The sequence below is a fragment of the Phyllobates terribilis genome, unplaced genomic scaffold (assembly GCF_046119375.1).
Source record: "Phyllobates terribilis strain yellow unplaced genomic scaffold, ASM4611937v1 Scaffold_3__8_contigs__length_932513732, whole genome shotgun sequence".
Taxonomy (NCBI): Eukaryota; Metazoa; Chordata; class Amphibia; order Anura; family Dendrobatidae; genus Phyllobates; species Phyllobates terribilis.
Genome location: NW_027362763.1, coordinates 19,879,391 through 19,891,415, shown reverse-complemented (window position 1 = coordinate 19,891,415; position 12,025 = coordinate 19,879,391). Strand labels below are relative to the sequence as shown.

Below are 12,025 nucleotides of genomic sequence, written 5' to 3'. Positions count from 1 at the left end.
GCTGAGCGGAGAGGTAAACTCTTCTATATTTCTATCATTATCTGCTGAGCGGAGAGGTAAACTTTTCCATACTTCTATTATCTGCTGAGTGGAGATGTAAACTCTTCTATATTTCTATTATCTGCTGAGTGGAGAGGTAAACTCTTCTATATTTTTATTATCTGCTGAGCGGAGAGGTAAACTCTTCTATATTTCTATTATCTGCTGAGCGGAGAGGTAAACTCTTCTATATTTTTATTATCTGCTGAGCGGAGAGGTAAACTCTTCTATATTTCTATTATCTGCTGAGTGGAGAGGTAAACTCTTCTATATTTCTATTATTATCTGCTGAGTGGAGAGGTAAACTCTTCTATATTTCTATTATCTGCTGAGTGGATTTGTAAACTCTTCTATATTTCTATTATCTGCTGAGTGGAGAGGTAAACTCTTCTATATTTCTATTATCTGCTGAGTGGAGAGGTAAACTCTTCTACATATCTATCATTATCTGCTGAGTGGAGAGGTAAACTATTCTATATTTCTGTTATTATCTGCTGAGTGGAGAGGTAAACTCTTCTATAGTTCTATTCTCTGCTGAGTGGAGAGGTAAACTCTTCTATATTTCTATTATCCGCTAAGTGGAGAGGTAAACTCTTCTCTATTTCTATTATCTGCTGAGCGGAGAGGTAAACTCTTCTATATTTCTATCATTATCTGCTGAGTGGAGAGGTAAACTCTTCTATATTTCTATTATCTGCTGAGTGGAGAGGTAAACTCTTCTATATTTCTATCATTATCCGCTAAGTGGAGAGGTAAACTCTTCTCTATTTCTATTATCTGCTGAGCGGAGAGGTAAACTCTTCTATATTTCTATCATTATCTGCTGAGTGGAGAGGTAAACTCTTCTATATTTCTATTATCTGCTGAGCGGAGAGGTAAACTCTTCTATATTTCTATCATTATCTGTTGAGCGGAGAGGTAAACTCTTCTATATTTCTATTATCAGCTGAACGGAGAGGTAAACTCTTCTATATTTCTATCATTATCCGCTAAGTGGAGAGGTAAACTCTTCTCTATTTCTATTATCTGCTGAGCGGAGAGGTAAACTCTTCTATATTTCTATCATTATCCGCTAAGTGGAGAGGTAAACTCTTCTCTATTTCTATTATCTGCTGAGCGGAGAGGTAAACTCTACTATATTTCTATCATTATCTGCTGAGTGGAGAGGTAAACTCTTCTATATTTCTATTATCTGCTGAGCGGAGAGGTAAACTCTTCTATATTTCTATCATTATCTGTTGAGCGGAGAGGTAAACTCTTCTATATTTCTATTATCAGCTGAACGGAGAGGTAAACTCTTCTATATTTCTATTATCTGCTGAGTGGAGAGGTAAACTCTTCTATATTTCTATCATTATCTGCTGAGTGGAGAGGTAAACTCTTCTATATTTCTATTATCTGCTGAGCGGAGAGGGAAACTCTTCTATATCTCTATCATTATCTGATGAGTGGAGAGGTAAACTCTTCTATATTTCTATTATCTGCTGAGCAGGGAGGTAAACTCTTCTATATTTCTATTATCTGCTGAGTGGAGAGGTAAACTCTTCTATATTTCTAACATTATCTGTTGAGCGGAGAGGTAAACTCTTGTATATTTCTATTATCTGCTGAGTGGAGAGGTAAACTCTTCTATATTTCTATTATCTGCTGAGCGGAGAGGGAAACTCTTCCATATTTCTATTGTCTGCTGAGTGGAGAGGTAAACTCTTCTATATTTCTATTATCTGCTGAGTGGAGAGGTAAACTCTTCTATATTTCTATTATCTGCTGAGTAGAGAGGTAAACTGTTCTATATTTCTATTATCTGTTGAGTGGAGAGGTAAACTCTTCTATATTTCTATTATCTGTTGAGTGGAGAGGTAAACTCTTCTATATTTCTATTATCTGCTGAGCGGAGAGGGAAACTCTTCCATATTTCTATTGTCTGCTGAGTGGAGAGGTAAACTCTTCTATATTTCTATTATCTGCTGAGTGGAGAGGTAAACTCTTCTATATTTCTATTATCTGCTGAGTAGAGAGGTAAACTGTTCTATATTTCTATTATCTGCTGAGCGGAGAGGTAAACTCTTCTATATTTCTATTATCTGCTGAGCGGAGAGGTAAACTCTTCTATATTTCTATTATCTGCTGAGTGGAGAGGTAAACTCTTCTCTATTATCTGCTGAGCGGAGATGTAAACTCTTCTATATTTCTATTATCTGCTGAGTGGAGAGGTAAACTCTTCTATATTTCTATTATCTGCTGAGTGGAGGTGTAAACTCTTCTATATTTCTATGATCTGCTGAGTGGAGAGGTAAACTCTTCTATATTTCTATCATTATCTGCTGAGCGGAGAGGTAAACTCTTCTATATTTCTATTATCTGCTGAGCGGAGAGGTAAACTCTAATATATATCTATTATCTGCTGAGTGGAGAGGTAAACTCTTCTATATTTCTATTATGTGCTGAGTGGAGAGGTAAACTCTTCTATATTTCTATCATTATCTGCTGAGCGGGGAGGTAAACTCTTCCATATTTCTATTATCTGCTGAGTGGAGATGTAAACTCTTCTATATTTCTATTATCTGCTGAGCGGAGAGGTAAACTCTTCTATATTTCTATTATCTGCTGAGCGGAGAGGTAAACTCTTCTATATTTCTATTATCTGCTGAGCGGAGAGGTAAACTCTTCTATATTTCTATTATCTGCTGAGTGGAGATGTAAACTCTTCTATATTTCTATTATCTGCTGAGCGGAGAGGTAAACTCTTCTATATTTCTATCATTATCTGCTGAGCGGAGAGGTAAACTCTTCTATATTTCTATTATCTGCTGAGTGGAGAGGTAAACTCTTCTATATTTCTATCATTATCTGCTGAGCGGAGAGGTAAACTCTTCTATATTTCTATTATCTGCTGAGTGGAGAGGTAAACTCTTCTATATTTCTATCATTATCTGCTGAGCGGAGAGGTAAACTCTTCTATATTTCTATTATCTGCTGAGCGGAGAGGTAAACTCTTCTATATTTCTATCATTATCTGCTGAGTGGAGAGGTAAACTCTTCTATATCTCTATCATTATCTGCTGAGTGGAGAGGTAAACTCTTCTATATTTCTATCATTATCTGCTGAGCGGAGAGGTAAACTCTTCTTTATTTCTATCATTATCTGCTGAGCTTTGAGGTAAACTCTTCTATATTTCTATTATCTGCTGAGTGGAGAGGTAAACTCTCCTATATTTCTATTATCTGCTGAGTGGAGAGGTAAACTCTTCTATATTTCTATTATCTGCTGAGTGGAGAGGTAAACTCTTCTATATTTCTATCATTATCTGCTGAGTGGAGAGGTAAACTCTTCTATATATCTATTATCTGCTGAGCGGAGAGGTAAACTCTTCCATATTTCTATTATCTGCTGAGTGGAGATGTAAACTGTTCTATATTGCTATCATTATCTGCTGAGTGGAGAGGTAAACTCTCCTATATTTCTATTATCTGCTGAGTGGAGAGGTAAACTCTTCCATATTTCTATTATCTGCTGAGTGGAGATGTAAACTGTTCTATATTGCTATCATTATCTGCTGAGTGGAGAGGTAAACTCTTCTATATTTCTATTATCTGCTGAGTGGAGAGGTAAACTCTTCTATATTTCTATCATTATCTGCTGAGCGGAGAGGTAAACTCTTCCATATTTCTATTATCTGCTGAGTGGAGAGGTAAACTCTTCTATATTTCTATTATCTGCTGAGCGGAGAGGTAAACTCTTCTATATTTCTATTATCTGCTGAGCGGAGAGGTAAACTCTTCTATATTTCTATTATCTGCTGAGCGGAGAGGTAAACTCTTCTATATTTCTGTTATCTGCTGAGTGGAGAGGTAAACTCTTCTATATTTCTATCATTATCTGCTGAGCGGAGAGGTAAACTCTTCTATATATCTATTATCTGCTGAGTGGAGAGGTAAACTCTTCTATATTTCCATTATCTGCTGAGCGGAGAGGTAAACTCTTCTACATATCTATCATCTGCTGAGTGGAGAGGTAAACTCTTCTATATTTCTATTATCCGCTGAGTGGAGAGGTAAACTCTTCTCTATTTCTATTATCTTCTGAGCGGAGAGGTAAACTCTTCTATATTTCTATTGTCTGCTGAGTGGAGAGGTAAACTCTTCTATATTTCTATTATCTGTTGAGCGGAGAGGTAAACTCTTCTATATTTCTATTATCTGTTGAGCGGAGAGGTAAACTCTTCTATATTTCTATTATCTGCTGAGCGGAGAGGTAAACTCTTCTATATTTCTATCATTATCTGCTGAGCGGAGAGGTAAACTCTTCTTTATTTCTATCATTATCTGCTGAGTGGAGAGGTAAACTCTTCTATATTTCTATTATCTGTTGAGCGGAGAGGTAAACTCTTCTATATTTCTATTATCTGCTGAGCGGAGAGGTAAACTGTTCTATATTTCTATCATTATATGCTGAGTGGAGAGGTAAACTCTTCTATATTTCTATCATTATCTGCTGAGCGGAGAGGTAAACTCTTCTTTATTTCTATCATTATCTGCTGAGCGGAGAGGTAAACTCTTCTATATTTCTATTATCTGCTGAGTGGAGAGGTAAACTCTTCTATATTTCTATTATCTGCTGAGTGGAGAGGTAAACTCTTCTATATTTCTATTATCTGCTGAGCGGAGAGGGAAACTCTTCTATATCTCTATCATTATCTGCTGAGTGGAGAGGTAAACTCTTCTATATTTCTATTATCTGCTGAGTGGAGAGGTAAACTCTTCTATATTTCTATTGTCTGCTGAGTGGAGAGGTAAACTCTTCTATATTTCTATTATCTGCTGAGCGGAGAGGGAAACTCTTCTTTATTTCTATCATTATCTGCTGAGCGGAGAGGTAAACTCTTCTTTATTTCTATCATTATCTGCTGAGTGGAGAGGTAAACTCTTCTATATTTCTATTATCTGCTGAGTGGAGAGGTAAACTCTTCTTTATTTCTATCATCTGCTGAGCGGAGAGGTAAACTCTTCTATATTTCTATTATCTGCTGAGCGGAGAGGTAAACTCTTCTATATTTCTATCATTATCTGCTGAGCGGAGAGGTAAACTCTTCTATATTTCTATTATCTGCTGAGTGGAGAGGTAAACTCTTCTATATTTCTATTATCTGCTGAGTGGAGAGGTAAACTCTTCTATATTTCTATTATCTGCTGAGCGGAGAGGTAAACTCTTCGATATTTCTATTATCTGCTGAGTGGAGATGTAAACTGTTCTATATTTCTATTATCTGCTGAGCGGAGAGGTAAACTCTTCTATATTTCTATTATCTGCTGAGCGGAGAGGTAAACTCTTCTATATTTCTATTATCTGCTGAGTGGAGAGGTAAACTCTTCTATATTTCTATTATCTGCTGAGTGGAGATGTAAACTCTTCTATATTTCTATTATCTGCTGAGTGGAGAGGTAAACTCTTCTATATTTCTATCATTATCTGCTGAGTGGAGAGGTAAACTCTTCTATATTTCTATCATTATCTGCTGAGCGGAGAGGTAAACTCTTCTATATTTCTATTATCTGCTGAGTGGAGAGGTAAACTCTTCTATATTTCTATTATATGCTGAGTGGAGAGGTATACTCTTCTATATTTCTATCAATATCTGCTGAGCGGAGAGGTAAACTCTTCTATATTTCTATTATCTGCTGAGCGGAGATGTAAACTCTTCTATATTTCTATTATCTGCTGAGCGGAGAGCTAAACTCTTCTATATTTCTATTATCTGCTGAGTGGAGAGGTAAACTCTTCTATATTTCTATTATCTGCTGAGTGGAGAGGTAAACTCTTCTATATTTCTATTATCTGCTGTGTGGAGAGGTAAACTCTTCTATATTTCTATCATTATCTGCTGAGTGGAGAGGTAAACTCTTCTATATTTCTATTATATGCTGAGTGGAGAGGTAAACTCTTCTATATTTCTATCATTATCTGCTGAGTGGAGAGGTAAACTCTTCTATATTTCTATTATCTGCTGAGTGGAGAGGTAAACTCTTCTATATTTCTATTATTATCTGCTGAGTGGAGAGGTAAACCCTTCTATATTTCTATTATCTGATGAGTGGAGAGGTAAACTCTTCTATATTTCTATTATCTGCTGAGTGGAGAGGTAAACTCTTCTATATTTCTATCATTATCTGCTGAGTGGAGAGGTAAACTCTTCTATATTTCTATCATTATCTGCTGAGTGGAGAGGTAAACTCTTCTATATATCTATTATCTGCTGAGTGGAGAGGTAAACTCTTCTATATTTCTATTATCTGCTGAGTGGAGAGGTAAACCCTTCTATATTTCTATTATCTGATGAGTGGAGAGGTAAACTCTTCTATATTTCTATTATCTGCTGAGTGGAGAGGTAAACTCTTCTATATTTCTATCATTATCTGCTGAGCGGAGAGGTAAACTCAGTATATTCCATCATGTTGATAAAGTTGCCTGTTTTGTTATTTGCATTATACTATTAGAAGATGGATTACAGAAATATCTTACTAGAGGAGTACCAAACTTGAAGATCGATTGGACACAGGAAGTGGCTTCTTATTTTGGGTCTCTTATTGAAGATAAAATACGGTTGCCTTCAAGTCTCTGGGATAAATGTGAAATGCTCCACCATAGAGACGTCTAATAATGACAGTCATATGAACTAGCTCAGGATGAACCATCTTCTGTTTCAGAAGCTCTTAGGTGATGAATTCGTACAAGTATCCATTACATCACTGAACCTTCAGCCAGGACCGAGTCGTCGTCGGCGCTCTTAGTGCCCGATCCAGGTCATGTGCTATTCACATTCTGATTTTGGGTTCTTCGCTTTATTCAGAGCTCTCTCACCATCAGAGAGGCTTTGATAATCCTGGGCAATTGTTGTCATCCTGCATTCCCGCAGCTACGTGGTGTTCATGCTATTTGTGGCCTTCTTCTTCAAGAAGACCTCATTCACACTTTGGTTAATACGGGGCTCTTGTAATCTGTCTACCCATAGCTAAATCCTGGAGATCGGCCGCTCATCTTTGCATCTTATCAAGGTCTGGAAGGTGACAAACTTCAATTGTCCAGAGGTCAGGTGCTATTTGTGAAGCCTATAGAGCGGTCAAAGAAGCTTCTTCTCGAGGCTCTTTACATATGAGAAGCTGCTGTTCTTGGTCTGATCATCTGTAGAAGAGATTCCAAATCAGCAAAATGGTGAAATCTTCACAGCTAATGTCAGCGTTTATCTCTTGGCAGAGTGGTGTTCTGCCCTAATTCCCTTTCCATCTGGCATGTCTCATGTGTTGACAGAATGTAAAGGTAGATTTAGACCTCCTGATGATTTGATTTTCGTCCAGCCACCATGACCGTTGCGTTATTTTCCTTCTGTTTGTTTCTTATGCCTGACGTCCATTATGTTTATTTTGACCCCACATTCTCCGATTGTCGAGCATTTTGTCTTCTTTGTCTGATATCCGGCATACCCTCCTGTCTGGGTCCTTACTGCCCCACGTGCCCTCCTGCCTGCTGGGTACCAGTGTCCGCTGTCATCTGCTGCTTTGTGGATCCACCTCATCAGATGGCACTGAGAATTATAGAGTGGACAATCCCATGTGCTGCTGGTGGACTCATCACCACCGAGTAACCAAAGGAACATCTCAAAGAGAACCTGTCATTAGGATGTTACACCCACAACCAATGGCATGAAGGTCAACATCTATAACGCTGAAGGAATCCTCACCTTCTTGTAGAAATCCGTTTTGCCAGAATCCATAGTGGAAATGACATGCTAATGAGCTGTACGTGCAGGGGGTGGGCTGCCACTCTACTGGCTGCCCGCCTGCTGCCTGCATCATGTCTCTGATTGACAGCTCAGGGATGACCTACAGCAAGGAGGAAGGCAGCAGCCGTGGAGAAGGGAAGGGGCCAGACAGCTGTCAGAGCCCGCCCACTGCATGTGCATCTCATTAGCATATCATTTGATTCATGGCGTTTGCTAAAAAAGAAATGAATCAGCAGTAAAGCTCCTTTATATAAATGCCATTAGTCGGGGATATACAATGCTGATGGCAGGTTCTCTCCTCCATGGTCTGTCCATACAGGATTACACAATGGTGAGGAAGACGGCGAACGACTGTGTGACCCCCATCATCCATCTCCATGAGCCTGGAGGACGGAGCAGGAAGACCACCGCAACACATCCCCCGCACTCCCCAAACCATGAGGAGAAGATCCTAGAGCTCACCAACAAGATCACTGAGCTGCTGACCGGAGAGGTGACTGCTGGGAGATTATACACTGGAGGATTCTGGGTGATGAGAGGAGACTGCTGGGAGATTATACAGTATACACTGGAGGATTCTGGGTGATGAGAGGAGACTGCTGGGAGATTATACAGTATACACTGGAGGATTCTGGATGATGAGAGGAGGCCACCTGGGAGATTATACAGTTTACATTGGAGGATTCTGGGTGATGAGAGGAGACTGCTGGGAGATTATACAGTATACACTGGAGGATTCTGGGTGATGAGAGGAGACTGCTGGGAGATTATACAGTATACACTGGAGGATTCTGGATGATGAGATGAGGCCACCTGGGAGATTATACAGTTTACACTGGAGGATTCTGGGTGATGAGAGGAGACTGCTGGGAGATTATACACTGGAGGATTCTAGGTGATGAGAGGAGAGGAGACTGCTGGGAGATTATACACTGGAGGATTCTGGGTGATGAGAGGAGACTGCTGGGAGATTATACACTGGAGGATTCTGGGTGATGAGAGGAGACTGCTGGGAGATTATACAGTATACACTGGAGGATTCTGGGTGATGAGAGGAGACTGCTGGGAGATTATACAGTATACACTGGAGGATTCTGGATGATGAGAGGAGACTGCTGTGAGATTATACAGCATACACTAGAGGACTCTGGGTGATGAGAGGAGACTGCTGGGAGATTATACAGTATATACTGGAGGATTCTGGATGATGAGAGGAGACTGCTGGGAGATTATACAGTATTCACTGGAGGATTCTGGGTGATGAGAGGAGACTGCAGGGAGATTATACAGTATACACTGGAGTATTCTGGGTGATGAGAGAAGACTGCTGGGAGATTATACAGTATACACTGGAGGATTCTGGGTGATGAGGGGAGACTGCTGGGAGATTATACACTGGAGGATTCTGGGTGATGAGAGGAGACTGCTGGGAGATTATACACTGGAGGATTCTGGGTGATGAGAGGAGACTGCTGGGAGATTATACAGTATACACTGGAGGATTCTGGGTGATGAGAGGAGACTGCAGGGAGATTATACAGTATACACTGGAGTATTCTGGGTGATGAGAGAAGACTGCTGGGAGATTATACAGTATACACTGGAGGATTCTGGGTGATGAGGGGAGACTGCTGGGAGATTGTACACTGGAGGATTCTGGGTGATGAGAGGAGACTGCTGGGAGATTATACAGTATACACTGGAGGATTCTGGGAGATGAGAGGAGACTGCAGGGAGATTATACAGTATACACTGGAGGATTCTGGGTGATGAGAGGAGATTGCTGGGAGATTATACAGTATATACTGGAGGATTCTGGGTGATGAGAGGTGACTGTTGGGAGATTATACAGTATACACTGGAGGATTATGAGTGATGAGAGGTGACTGCTGGGAGATTATACAGTATACACTGGAGGATTCTGGATGATGAGAGGAGACTGCTGGGAGATTATACAGTGTACACTGGAGGATTCTGGGTGATGAGAGGAGACTGCTGAGAGATTATACAGTATACACTGGAGGATTCTGGGTGATGAGAGGAGACTGCTGGGAGATTATACAGTATACACTGGAGGATTCTGGGTGATGAGAGGAGACTGCTGGGAGATTATACAGTATATACTGGAGGATTCTGGGTGATGAGCGGAGAGGAGACTGCTGGGAGATTATACAGTATACACTGGAGGATTCTGGGTGATGAGAGGAGACTGCTGGGAGATTATACAGTATATACTGGAGGATTCTGGGTGATGAGCGGAGAGGAGACTGCTGGGAGATTATACAGTATATACTGGAGGATTCTGGGTGATGAGCGGAGAGGAGACTGCTGGGAGATTATACAGTATACACTGGAGGATTCTGAGTGATGAGAGGTGACTGCTGGGAGATTATACAGTATACACTGGAGGATTCTGGGTGATGAGAGGAGACTGCTGGGAGATTATACAGTATATACTGGAGGATTCTGGGTGATGAGCGGAGAGGAGACTGCTGGGAGATTATACAGTATACACTGGAGGATTCTGGGTGATGAGAGGAGACTGCTGGGAGATTATACAGTATATACTGGAGGATTCTGGGTGATGAGCGGAGAGGAGACTGCTGGGAGATTATACAGTATATACTGGAGGATTCTGGGTGATGAGCGGAGAGGAGACTGCTGGGAGATTATACAGTATACACTGGAGGATTCTGAGTGATGAGAGGTGACAGCTGGGAGATTATACAGTATACACTGGAGGATTCTGGGTGATGAGAGGAGACTGCTGGGAGATTATACAGTATACACTGGAGGATTCTGGGTGATGAGAGGAGACTGCTGGGAGATTATACAGTATACACTGGAGGATTCTGGGTGATGAGAGGAGACTGCTGGGAGATTATACAGTATACACTGGAGGATTCTGGGTGATGAGCGGAGAGGAGACTGCTGGGAGATTATACAGTATACACTGGAGGATTCTGGATGATGAGAGGAGACTGCTGGGAGATTATACAGTATATACTGGAGGATTCTGGGTGATGAGCGGAGAGGAGACTGCTGGGAGATTATACAGTATACACTGGAGGATTCTGGATGATGAGAGGAGGCTGCTGGGAGATTATACAGTATACACTGGAGGATTCTGGGTGATGTGAGGAGACTGCTGGGAGATTATACAATATACACTGGAGGATTCTGGGCGATGAGAGGAGACTGCAGGGAGATTGTACAGTATACACTGGAGGATTCTGGGTGATGAGAGGAGACTGCTGGGAGATTATACACTGGGGGATTCTGGGTGGAGAGGAGACTGCTGGGAGATTATACAGTATACACTGGAGGATTCTGGGTGATGAGCGGAGAGGAGACTGCTGTGAGATTATACAGTATACACTGGAGGATTCTGGGTGATGAGCGGAGAGGAGACTGCTGGGAAATTATATGATATATACTGGAAGATTCTGGGTGATGAGCAGAGACTGCTAGGAGATTATACACTGGAGGATTCTGGGTGATGAGAGGAGACTGCTCGGAGATTATACAGTATACACTGGAGGATTCTGGGTGATGAGAGGAGACTGCTTGGAGATTATACAGTATATACTGGAGGATTCTGGGTGATGAGAGGAGACTGCTGGGAGATTATACAGTGTACACTGGAGGATTCTGGGAGATTATACAGTATACACTGGAGGATTCTGGGTGATGAGAGGAGACTGCTGGGAGATTATACAGTATACACTGGAGGATTCTGGGTGATGAGGGGAGACTGCTGGGAGATTATGCACTGGAGGATTCTGGGTCATGAGCGGAGAGGTGACTGCTGGGAGATTATACACTGAAGGATTCTGGGTGATGAGAGGAGACTGCTTGGAGATTATACAGTATACACTGGAGGATTCTGGGTGATGAGCAGAGAGGAGACTGCTGGGAGATTATACAGTATACACTGGAGGATTCTGGGTGATGAGAGGAGACTGCTGGGAGATTATATGATATATACTGGAAGATTCTGGGTGATGAGCAGAGACTGCTAGGAGATTATACACTGGAGGATTCTGGGTGATGAGACGAGACTGCTGGGAGATTATACAGTATACACTGGAGGATTCTGGGTGATGAGAGGAGACAGCTGGGAGATTATACAGTATTCCCTGGAGGATTCTGGGTCATGAGAGGAGAGGAGACTGCTGGGAGATTATACAGTATACCCTGGAGGATTC

The 12,025-nt window shown here is 41.1% G+C and overlaps 1 protein-coding gene across 1 annotated transcript in view; it reads left to right on the top strand.

Annotated features, from left to right (window-relative positions):
* Positions 1-12,025, top strand: part of LOC141258701 (uncharacterized) — a 177,717-nt gene that overhangs the window by 52,562 nt on the left and 113,130 nt on the right. Inside the window, exon 2 of the mRNA XM_073673721.1 lies at positions 8,137-8,310. Coding sequence (XP_073529822.1) covers positions 8,137-8,310 — 174 coding nt within the window. The remainder of the gene's footprint in view (positions 1-8,136; positions 8,311-12,025) is intronic.